Genomic DNA, 12,577 nt, shown 5'->3' on the forward strand with positions numbered 1-12,577 from the left:
CATGTGAGGGAGCTGCACAAATCGTTCTTGCTGACATAGACGATGGGACCTGTAATAGGCATCTGAGAGGCCATATTCTTAGAAAGAAGAAGAAAACAGATGTGGGAGTAAAACCTGCAGTCTGTCAAACATGCCACTTATTTTATGGAAATTTTTTCAAATTGCCTAAATGGACAGAATCACTTACTTCCATTTTTATACATTGGACATAAGGATGTTATTGCACTTATTACAGTATGTTATGTATTTCAATGTCTATCTCAAATAACAGACAGTAAAATTCTTAAAATGAGTGTAGAATTTTTTTTCATTTACTAAATTGATATGAATAGACTGCATGGTTGTGACAGTTAATTAAGTACAGAGATTATAACAACCTCTATTTTATGGACGGAGCCCTGAGGCACTGACAAAATCAAATGACTTACACATAATCTAGTTCATGTTGAACCTAGGAGTAAAGCAGCCTTTTAGATTTCTGGTACAATTTTATTAAAATAAGCCAAGAAACTGTGCAGGTCTGCTCTGGCATGGAAATCATTAATTGAAAAACTAAACATTGGCCATTTGAATAACATTATGTTTATTGTGTATGTATTCTTTAGTGTCAACTTCAAAGAAATCTTTCTATATCCGTATGCATCTTGACAATATGCAGAACCTTATCCTTCCCTTAATTTAGCATTATCTTAAGACGTCCAATTGGCCAATGTGAACTTGGCCAGCCTCAAATATCACACTTGATTCTCAATCGTCTTAAAACTGAGATTGTTGCTTATAATACAATATAAGTGCTTTTAAAATAAAGATGAACTGGCTTAAATTAATAAAATGAAAAACTGAAATAAACTAATTTTTACATTTTTCTTCCAAAAATATAGCACCTAACAAATTTTCCGCTCATTGCTTTTCTTACTCAACAGTATATCTTGAAGATCTTTCTTTCAGTGACACTGAAAACCTCCTCATTCTTCTTATGTTGTGTAATATTCATGAATAAGAGTCCCATAAATTATTTAGAAAACCACCTGTTCATATCTATGTGGGTTGCCACCAAACTTGTGTAATTACTTGTATAATGATACAGAAAAAATCTATAAAACTGTATCATATAATACAGAAATACTGAGGGTAACAGGTGTGACAGGGACAGGAGCTAAGATGGGGCAATATTGGAACAGGGATATGTGGCTTAGGGGATCCCAGAGTGGAGCTGGAAGACAGCTTGGTAAACTTGGTCCTTGTGAGGGAAAGGAAAAGAAAAAGAAACAGAAATAAATCTCGTAATCACAGACACAGAAACACAGAAAACTCCCGGTAGGGTGAGAGTTAAGGAAACAAGGAGGAGAATGTGCCATGTCAGGATTAAAGAATGTGAGAAATGCAGGGAGGGGGACCAGAGGCTGCCCCTTCCTCTGCCCTCTCTGCATTCCCCTCTCAGTCCAAGCACATAGCAAGGCAGCTCTCCCTTGTCACTTCACCTCCCAGAACAGAGCTCCATGGCACACCCGCATGTGGAGCAGGCAGGCTGATGTGAGGGGCATTAGGTAAGAAAATATTTCTTTCCAAGACCTTCCTTCCACGCACTGAGAGAATCTACAAATTAGAGATGCAGCTGTATTAACACACGTGCAGCTCTTAAGATTGCTAAGCAGTCCGGGTTGTGGATTGAGTTCACTCTCACCAGCTGCCAGGTGAGAAAGCCCATAGGAAAATACTGTCACTGTTGGACCTTGGCAGTAGAAACAATAAGAAAAGGTTGAAACTTAAGGCTGTAACTGGCTCACTCAGGGAGCCAAAGTGAGCTTTACACAGTGAGAAGACATCATGAAAGCATGGGGACAATAGTGGAAGATAATCCCAACACCAGGAATTACACATTTTTGTCAGCTGTCAGAGAATGAATCACAGTTTTCTTATTTTTCCCATTCACAGGTCTGAGTTTTCTAAAAATTACACATATTTTATGTATTAACACTTGTCAAATTTATTAGTGAAAATGCATTCTAACTACACAGTGAATCAATGCATACATCCACTTAGAAAACAATAAAGAAATCACTCATGTAGGAACTATCCAGCCACAAATTGGAGCACCGTCAGTACCTTAAAATTCCCTCATAGATCACAAACTATTTGATGATGAGAATGATCATTTTGGATTTGAATTAGTACCTTCAGATTACTCCAGTCCATGATGAGGGTGGTCCCAAGCCCAGATCTAATCCTTGAGAAGTTGATAGCAACGTTTTATGCCATCTTGAAAAGCCTGTATGAACTTGTCATTCCGGAGGGTGAAGATAAAAGGGTTCAGAAAAGGGGTCACCACTAAAACCAGCAGTGACGCTACCCTGTTGTACTCGGCTGCCTGCGTTTGCTTGGGTTTCACAAACAGGAACAAGCAGGTACCGTAGCCGATCACAACAAAAGTGAAGTGGGAGACACAGGTGGAGAAGGCCTTACTCCGGCCAGAGGCTGAGGGGATCCTGAGGATGGTGGAGATGATGTAGGCATAAGATACAATTGTAGTGATTAAAGAACCAAAAATTTTAAAAACAGCCAGTAAAAACAGAATAAACTCTGAGAAACGAGTGTCATCACATGATAGTTTGAGCAACTGCCCTCGGTCACAGTAAAAATGGTCTATCAGGTTTGATTTGCAGAAGGTAACATGAAACGTGGCATAGATTGGCCAGATTTCAGAAAGGAACCCAAACACCCACGACACGATGACCATCCACATGCAGGTGCAGCTGTTCATAATGATGTCGTACCTCAAAGGGTTACAGACGGCCACATAACGGTCCACAGCCATCACTCCCAGTAACGTGAACTCTGAGGTACCCAGTGAAAGGTACAAATACAGTTGTGCTCCACATGCAGTCAAAGATATCATCTGAGTCCTTGAAAGCAGCAACCCCCGGAGCATAAAAGGGACAGCAGTGGATGTGGTCAAGGTCTCCAGAATGGACAACTGGCCAAGAAAGAAATATATGGGGGACTGCAGACGTTTGTTAACAGAGACGGTGATGATGATGACCGTATTTCCCAGTACTGCCACTGAGTAGAAGAAGAAGAAGATGGCAAAAAGGAAATGGTGTAGTTCTTGGGAGCCAGGGAAGCCTAAGAGAAGAAATTCAGTGACACTAGAGTAATTCCCCAACATTTAGTTCTGAGGGCTTGATCCTTGTGAAATCTGGAGAACAAAAGAAAAATAAAACTGTTTCTCATCTCAAAACAGGTAGAAACTGTTTGAAGTAGAGAAAATATACCCGTCCTGCTTACAGGTGCTACAACATCCCTAGGAAGGGTTCACATTCCTGAATGAATTCCCTGTACATCGTCAGTGCAATGTGATTTGAAAGAAAAAAAAAAAAAAAAAAGGAAAATACATAAAGAAAATCGAATTGGCCAAGAAGATGAGCCCAGTCACCAATATCATCCCATGACATGAAAGCCCTCCCCTTCCCCGCCCAGCATGCACCTGAATCTCTCAATCCGCAGCTCATGTGCCTCCCACTCTGCTAAGAACCACCACCCTGTCTGTATCCCTGACTGCCATGTGTTCCTGTCTACCAGGAACTCTCATCCATCTGGAATGTTTTAAACTACCCTGTCTGCCAAGTTTCTTCTCTCCTGTGTATTCCTGCTTCAGTATCACCTTCTACATGGAAGTTTTCCTGTTCCACAACTGGTTACTAGGTTATGCTGTTTCTTCAAATCTTAGGTTCCATTTACACCATATTTATTTTAAAGCTACTGCTTTCCCTCTATCATTAGTACCGAGTGTTGGTGAGAAGGAGGGTGCGGAACTCTCTCGAGAATTTTCAATAAGATCTTGAGGGCAAGGACTGAGCCTCTCTCCATCTATTGGCCAGCTATACCCCTGAGTGGCTAACCCCCCTCTTCCTCCCTATATCAGGAAGGAAAGCTTCCCTTCTTTTCTCCTCAATGAATATGTCTTCTCACAGGAGGCAGACTAACCAGCACCTGGGATTAGTCTAGCAGGACCGTCTCTCGCCAAGACTCTGACACATCTTATCATCAAACTGACAGGAGGAGGACCCAGAACAAGGATATAGAAGGAACTTTTACCTTCAACCTCCATTTGTCTGACTTGGAACTTATAGTGGGGCAGGCAGACAAGATGTTTGAGGTCCAATTCCATCACCCCTGCCTTCAGGAGAGCTCAAAGCCCTAGATCCAGCAGGGAGTCAAAGCCACTGAATGTGAACTCTGGGTCCAGCCCAGGCCCTAAATGCAGATGGCCATGGTCACAGTCTAACAGACAGTGTGGAAAGTCCCCTCAGAACCAATGCTCGTTCTATGATTACATTTCCACAAATATTATGTGAAAAAAAATTAAAGACTCAACTATCACTAACATCCACTAGAACCAAGGACCTGAGCCTCTTAGGATTTCCGGAGTCGATCTCTCACTTCCTCAGTTCTTTGCTCCAGTGCCCAAGCTCAGGGCGCCTTTCTTCATCATCCTCTAAAAGAACCCACCCTGCCCTTCACTCTCTAGTGCCTCTCTAATATCTGTTTACCTTTTTAGCCCTCACAACCTAAAATTACACTTAGTTTTTACTTTCTCACAGTCATTTTACAATGTAAGCACCATGAAAGCAGACACTTGTTATTCTTACTCATTGTGTCTGATACAGAGTGAACTGGCACTCAATGAGTATTCTTTGATGATTCCATGAATTGATCAATTAGGCAATGAATCTATGAACACAGCTCTTCTAGTCCTACCTATATCCAATTATGAGAAAACTGCTTTCTCTTTCTCCTGTCTTCACTGAAAGACATCATCACCAGCCCCATCAGTATCCAGCCCTCTGCCTGGAGAACAATTATAAAATGACAGTGGGGTTTCAAGAATAGATTTAGTGAAAAAGCTCCGTAGTCTTTCCCATATATTCTATTTATCCAAGAGAAGCTGGAAAGAAAGGAGAGATGAGGTTCTGACAGTGGCGGGGAGCCCTGTCTATGGTCAACAGTGGGTCAGAGAACAGCAGAAAGTGCTCTCTGCTGTGCAGGACGCATTTGCAGATGAGCCTGGTCACTCTGCTGTCCCCTGGCCCACTCTCCAGGCTCTGGTCATCCTAGTTCTACATGGCAGGCAGGCCCAGATCTTCCCATCGCGACCCTCTCCCACTCTCTCCTTCACAGAATGAAACCACTACAAGACACTCACCTCCTGAGAAAGGAAATGAACTGAAAAGTCCTATGGCTCTCAGGAGGGGGCCCAGGCTACCTCTTGCCTCCTGCTCTTGAACATGCCCTGTGGGCCAGAGCAAGCTGCTGCTGTCTTCGCTCTCGGTGAAAGAGAAACCTGCTTCACACAGGCAGTTAGGAAAGTGCAGAAGTCATAGAGCCGTGGAGTGATCCGCTGTTTCCCTCTGTCTGTCTCCCTCCTTCGTTTCCTCTGCAATGTGTCCCTAAGGAAGATGATTCACTGTGGAAAGTTAGTTTAGAGAAACCCTAGGGATGCAGTCAAGGGAAAGACACAGTAACTTTCAGCGCTTCTCTCCCGAGGCTAATCAACTTTTAGAACTTCCAAAACTTTTGTGTAATTGGAAAACTAGAAATCTTCCTCCTCAAGAGTCTCTCAACACCCAGGCTACATTTTTCTCAGGCCCCAAGTCTTGGTTATCGCCAAACAGTTCAAGCCAGCCCTCACCCCGTTTTGTGCAGCTTCCTAATTTCATTCAGTTCTGGGTCTATGAAACCCCCAACAGGAAGACCTCACATAAGTATCCATGACACACATCAAAAAAACAGAGCCCGGGCCAGGTGAGTGACATGAGCAAAATGGAGGAGTAGGCAGCTCCAAGCTCCTGCACCTCCACAGAAATATAAGAAAACAAGAAGAAACATTCCAAACCGACTTTTTCAGAGCTCTAGAAAATATTCAGAGATTTACAGCTACTAAGCATACAGGGCATCAAGAAAAAGGAAACTTTAAAATGTTAGGAAAGTTTTGTGGTGTTTTTACTCATGCTTGTCCACCATCTCACCAGCTCAGCAGCAGTCTTGAAAATAGCAGCCTATGTCCCCAAGGTAGAACCCCAGTCCCTGGGTACAGAGGGAGCACAGAAGACCTAGTCATAAAGTATTACATATGCCATTTAATCTGTCTGGGACTACTTAAAGTATTGACATAATGCTCTCATCCTTGTCATTCTTACTCATTGTGTCTGATACAGAGTGAGCTGGCACTCAATGGGTATATTTAAGGAATCAATAAATCTATCAATTAGGCAATGAATCTATGAACACAGCTCTTCTAGTCGTGGCAAACATATAGAAATTTACAGCTACCAAGCAAACACTGAATCAAGTAAAAGGAAGCTTTAAAATGTTAGAAAAGTGTCCTATTTTATTTTTCCTTGCCTACCTTCTCCCCAGATCAGCAATAGTCTTGAAAATAGCAGCTTTTGGCCCCAGTGTGGGACCCCAGCTTCTGGTTTCAGAAGAAGCACAGAGGACCTTATTCAAAAACTATTGTGCATGTCTATTCCAATCTGTCTGAGGCCTTTTAAGGATTGTCATAAGGTGCTCATCTTTGTTTTACCAAATATGGACCCACTTTTCATGCAAAATGGCAGGCATTGCTCAAGAACATGAGAAGGCTAACTAAAATCCTGTAGCCACCTAAGGCAAAAGAAAAAAAAAAAAAAAAAAGACTGTTGAGCCATATAACAGACCATCTAAAGCCTCAGAGGGAAAGTTGGAGAAAGTTTTTTCCAAGAAATTCTGGAACCAAAAGCACCCATGTATACTGAGAAAATTTAGGAAATCACACACATGTCCAGGGCAAAATACATGCCCAAGAAAGACCTAAAAAGAACCCAACTCTTATTTCTGGCTGATTTTGAGGCTCAGTGCAAGCCTGGTTAAGGGTTGGAGAAGTGACACAGCATGGAGTCAATCTGTAAAGTCGAGCAGAGGCATTTGGTTTTTTGTGGTGTTTTTTGTTCATTTGTGTTTCGGTTTTTGTCTGTTTATTAGTTTACATTTGTTTTGTTTTGTTTGTGTTTGAACCTGGCATGCAATGAAATCTCTGTCAAAACATTAACTGAATAACAGCTAAAGGAACAGTGAATTCAGTGACCACATATGACAGGAAAAAGTCTTTGTACGAAGTGTGGAAAAGTAACTAAACAAGTAGATGACTATAATCTTCAATGATTAAACAACAACAAGAACAACGAACTTTTGGAAAAAAGGAGAATCTGATTTCCAGAGTTATGACACTATAATATCCAAATATCTAATTTTCAACAACAAAAAATCAGAAGGGATATAAAGAAAGAAGAAATTATGGCCCATTCTAAAGAACAAAGTAAATTGACAGAAACCATCCCTAAGGAAGGCCTGACATTGGAGCAAATTCTTTAAGATATCTTAAGTACACTGAAAAAGCTAAAGGAAAATGTGGACCAAGAACTAAGGAAATCAATAAAATAACATATGAACAAATGAGTGTCAATGAAGAAATAGAAATTATTTTTTAAAAAGAAACAAAAAGAAATTCCTGAATTATACAACAACTGAAATGAAAAATTCACTAGAGAGGTTCAACAGCATATTTAAGCTGGCAGAATAAATAATCAGTGAACTTGAAAATAGGACAATTGAAGTTATCCAGTTTGAGGAGCAGAAAGGGACCTCTGAAATGCCATCAAGCACTCCAAATACACATCATGGGAATCCCAGAAGGAAAAGACAAAGAGAAATGTGTAGAAAGAACATTTAACAAATAATGGCCTAAAACTTCTCAAATGTGTTGAAAACATAAATCTACACATCAAATTCATAGAGAAAGAAAATAGGTTAGAGGTTATCAGAGGCAGGGGAGAGGGGAGAGTTATTGCTTAATGTATGGATAGTTTCTGTTTGGTGTGATGAAAAAGTTTTGGAAATAGTGGTGATGATTGCACAACATTGTAAATATAATTAATGTAATTAAGCATTCTAAATATGCACTTAAAATGGTTCAAATTGTAAATTTTATGTTACTTGTGTCTTATCAAAATTTTTAAAAAGACCTTGAGATGGGAAGTACACACACACACGCGCACACACACGCACACACACACACCCAAATGGGCTTCTGTCAAAAATTTTCTCTTCATCTCAAAGCCCTCATGAGGCCCATTTCCCCAGGTGATCCCTGTATTCCCTCTACCAGATATTTCTGCCCATATTCATGGGAATCCCGGTAAGAGAGAAATAAAGAGGATGTGTCACCCACCCAAATTCACAGTCAGCTAGTGCACGGCCCTTATCCCTTTCCAGTCTGTCCAGTGTCATGCATTCCAACTGTGGCTGTTCAGCCAACATTTCCCTTGTAGGTATCCAAATGCTGTTGGGTCACCTCCCTTAACTGACTGGGCTGAGACATAAAGGGTGAAGAGCCAAAATGCTGGTACTGAAAATTATAAAAATGACAAATATGCTTATGTTTGCTTTCAGAGAAATACGTTTTTATATATTATACATAATTAACACAAGTTCATGTTAAAAATTTTAAATGTATATAGAGGAAAATAACGTCAAAAATTAAATGTCCTTCTCCCCATGTGACTTACTATCTTGTCTCACCTCCTAGAGCTAGTTTGCTTTCAGAGAAATACGTTTTTATATATTATACATAATTAACACAAGTTCATGTTAAAAATTTTAAATGTATATAGAGGAAAATAATGTCAAAAATTAAATGTCCTTCTCCCCATGTGACTTACTATCTTGTCTCACCTCCTAGAGCTAAATTTGAAAACATAAATAACCCAATGGAATAAGGAAGAAAGCCTAAAAATAAACCCATGTACATGCAGAAATTTAGCTTATGAAAATACTTTTATTAATCTCTTGTGTATCCAAACAAAAATTATCTGTCCATATATTCGATAGAGTATATGCATTAGAGTATACACATAGAGTATTCATATACTTTTTAAAAATAGGATTTTAGCACACATACTGTCCTGAAGCTTGCTTTTTTTCATATAATATGCTGCAGGGTTCTTTCCACATCAGCACAAAATCTACTGTATTTTTGATAATTTCTTAATACTCTTTTTATGACTATATCATTTTTCACTCATTCCCGTTAATGGACATTGAGTTGTTTCCAGTTTATTACCATTAGCGACAACACTGCAATACAATCCTCACATACATACTGCTACACTTTTACAAGCTTATAATTTTAAGTAATTATGTTACTTTTTTTTTTTTTATCAAATTGGCCTCCAAAAAGTTGCATCAATTTATAGGCTTTTGCTATGACATTATTTTGGACCTATCACCAGAGCCTCCAGACAATATGTTTCTATTTCAGTGTTAACACTGTGCAGATGCTAGAAATTACAGTAACATATTAAGAGTCAGTAATCATATTGTAAAGTAAGGACACATCCCAGAGGTCTTTGTCCCCATGGGAACTGTGCTGACAGCTTCCCAGGGAGTCATAGCCTTGGAGCAGCTGTGTTGAGTCATGTCAGACGGGGGCATGTAAGGGAGGGAAGGCTGCTGACAAATGAAGAAATCTAAGGAGGACAGCCTCAGACTCCTTCTCTCAGGACTCCTTTTTCGGAACCAACCTCCTTAAATCAGATCCTAGATCAAGTTCCTGCAGACACTCCCTGGTGTTTCTCAAGGCCATATTGAGCCATCAGGAAAGGAGACTGGTGTCATATATTCTGTAACTGAATTTTCCCTGACTTAGTGAATTCATGGCGCCTCCTTATCTAGGTCGGACTTTCCCTCCAAAATACAGAGAGGAGACTATCCAGGACGAGAAAGGAAAAACTATCATGGACCAGGGAAACAGTAAGCTCTCTGAAACTAGGAAAGGCTGTGTTCTACCTTTATTCAGTAATAAGAATTCAACAGAAACTTTTCAAATAATCTTTCACATCCATTCTCTACTACCTGCATTTTACTCTGCACAAAGAAACTATGATTTTTTTTAACTGTGGTAACACACGTGTAACATAAAATTTACCAGGTTAACCATTTTTAAGTGTATGGTTCAGGAGTGTCAAGTACATCCACATTGTTGTACTGCCCATCTCCAGAACTCTTTTTATCTTGCAAAACTGCAACTCCATACTTATTAAACAATAACTCCCATTCCCTCCTCCCCACTAGCCCCGAGCAACCACCATTCTACTTTCTGTCTGTATAAATTTGACTACCGTAGGTACCTCCCATCAGTGAATAATACACTATTTGACTTTTTGAGACTGGCTTATATCACTTAACACAATGTCCTAAAGTTTCATCCAAATGTCATCATTTCTAAGGCATAATTTCTAAGGCTGGATAAAGATCCATTTTATGCACATACCACATTTTATTTAACCATTCATCCATCTTGTCTTGTTAACATAAAGATGGTTCTTTAGAAGAAAAGGCAAGGATTAAAGAGCTGACACCATGTGAAAGTTACAAACCTGGGGAGGAAGGGGTGAGGAAGAAGTGGAAGTGAGGCAAGAAGAGACTTTGTGAAGCAAAGCAACAGGAAGATGTGAAAGAAAAAAACCACACCTCAGAGCTTCCCAGAGCAGAGAGAGAACTGGGAGTTTATCTGTGCAGCTCCCTCATGTCTCATTTCTCATTGGTCAAGGTTCATCCCCAGGATTAACTACTTGGACTTCATGATGGTACCATCTTCCCCTTCACAGGCACTCAGGAAGCCCCAAAACAAGGCCTGCAAGTGTGCTGTTTTATTTATTTATTTATTTATTTATTTATTTATTTATTTATTTATTTATTTATTTATTTATTTATTTATTTTATTGAGTCATAATTGATTATACATATTTTGGGGGTTCAATGTTGACATATGATGATTAAATCAATATTACTGCTATGTATACTGTTAAAAATTGTACTTATTCTTTATGCCCCTTGTCCAATCTCTCCCCATTCCCCTGTCCCTCCCCCATCCCACCTCTGATAACCCTAGATTTCTTCTCTCCTTCTGAAAGAGTAGTGGTTACTATGTTGATTTGTTGCCTAGATGATCTGTCCAATGCTGAGAGGTGTGTTCAGGTCCCCCAATATTATCATAGAGCAGCTGCTTCTTGTGTCACTCTGGAATGGACTTTGTGGAGAGAGACATCCTCTTCTTTTCTTTGGTCTCTGCTGGTGACTCTCCTTGTGTCAATGCACTCCAGTGGCTGGTGAATCATCTGCATGGTGGTTGTGACATCTAGCCACTATTGCAGCAGCTGTAGTTACTGTGGTGGCTGCAGTGGGCCACCCACATGGAGGTGACATTTTTGGCATGCTCCTTGGCACTGGTGGTGTGCCTGGTTGTGGTGGGGGGGTCCAGTCCCCAGCTCTATGCCTCAGGACTCTGGGTAGGGCCCCAAGGTGCTGGAGATGTGCCTGGTTGTGGGTGGGGGTGTCTGGTCCCCAGTCCATGCCCCAGACCCCAGGTGGGCCCTAAGGTGCTGGTGGTGTGCCTGGATGTGGGAGTGGGGTCTGGTGCCTGGCTCCTAGCCTCAGGTCCCCGGGCAGGCCCCGAGGTGCTGGTGGTGTGCCTGGGCCAGAACTAATTTTTTGTCCTTTGCTTACTTCTAAAACAGGGGAACTTCCTATGGGAACCAGTACTTGAGCTGTACATTGCTACTTTGCTGCTGTTTCCCTAGGGAAGGCTTTTTGTGCAGCTCAGGGTTTAATGGTCGACCTTATAGGTACTTCTGGCTCTCCAGAGACCCGGTGGATCTGGGTTGTGTAGAAACTCTGATCTGGGCCTGAGTTTTTTCATCAAACTGCACCCCATGCAATTCTGCATTCCTGACCAGTCTCTTCTCAGTGGTCTGTGCTGATTGGGGGGCAGATCAGCTGTCCTTGCTGTGTCCCTGTTTTCTCCCAGTGGGCCCATCTTCCCCACCACCCATCCTCCAAACACTTCCCATGGGACAGGCCCTGTGCAGGTCCCTAGCGATGACTCACTGGCCTCTGAATGGCTCCCCTTTTTCAGCTGCTCTGGCTTCTCGTTCCTGTGTGGGTCCATGGTAACCCTATTAATGGTCTTGCTGTCCTGGGTGCCACTGAGGCCCTCTTCTCCCCTGCTGCCCCCAAGCAACTCCATCTGAAGGGCACAGCTGCGGCTTCTGCCGGCTCTTGCTCCATGTGCTCAGCAGCTCAAGCCTTAAAGCAGCGGCAGCCTGAAACACTCCAAGAAGTTTTTTCTCTCTCTCATCGTGGTTTCTCCCACCTTCATTACCTCCATAGGTCTCTCCTCCTTTTCCCCTGAGCTCCAGTGACCCCAGCTTGGCTGATGTTACATTGTTATAGTTGTAAATTGGTTGATTTGTGGGAGAGGCTAACGCTGGAGACCATCTAGTCTGCCATCTTGACTGAAAACAAGTGTGCTGTTTTATACAAATTAGAAAGTACTGTGGGTAACTTGCCTTGGACAGGCTCGTGGACAAGCGAGCTATTTATGCCCAGAGCTACAGCTCAGGCTCCAGCCAGCTTGTAAAGCCCTGAAAAGGTGGCAGCAATATGGCCCAGGAGGCAGGCCATGCCTCCGGAAAGAAGAAGG

The 12,577-nt window shown here is 41.5% G+C and overlaps 1 protein-coding gene across 1 annotated transcript; it reads right to left on the reverse strand.

The window, feature by feature from the left end:
• Window positions 1–2,221: 2,221 nt before the first annotated feature.
• On the reverse strand, window positions 2,222–3,166 carry LOC103585860 (putative olfactory receptor 9A1). Its single transcript, XM_008566952.1, has one exon. The coding sequence runs from the start codon at window positions 3,164–3,166 to the stop codon at window positions 2,222–2,224; it is 945 nt and encodes a 314-aa protein (XP_008565174.1).
• Between the last annotated feature and the right edge of the window lie 9,411 nt (window positions 3,167–12,577).

The sequence above is a fragment of the Galeopterus variegatus genome, unplaced genomic scaffold (assembly GCF_000696425.1).
Source record: "Galeopterus variegatus unplaced genomic scaffold, G_variegatus-3.0.2 Scaffold281, whole genome shotgun sequence".
Taxonomy (NCBI): Eukaryota; Metazoa; Chordata; class Mammalia; order Dermoptera; family Cynocephalidae; genus Galeopterus; species Galeopterus variegatus.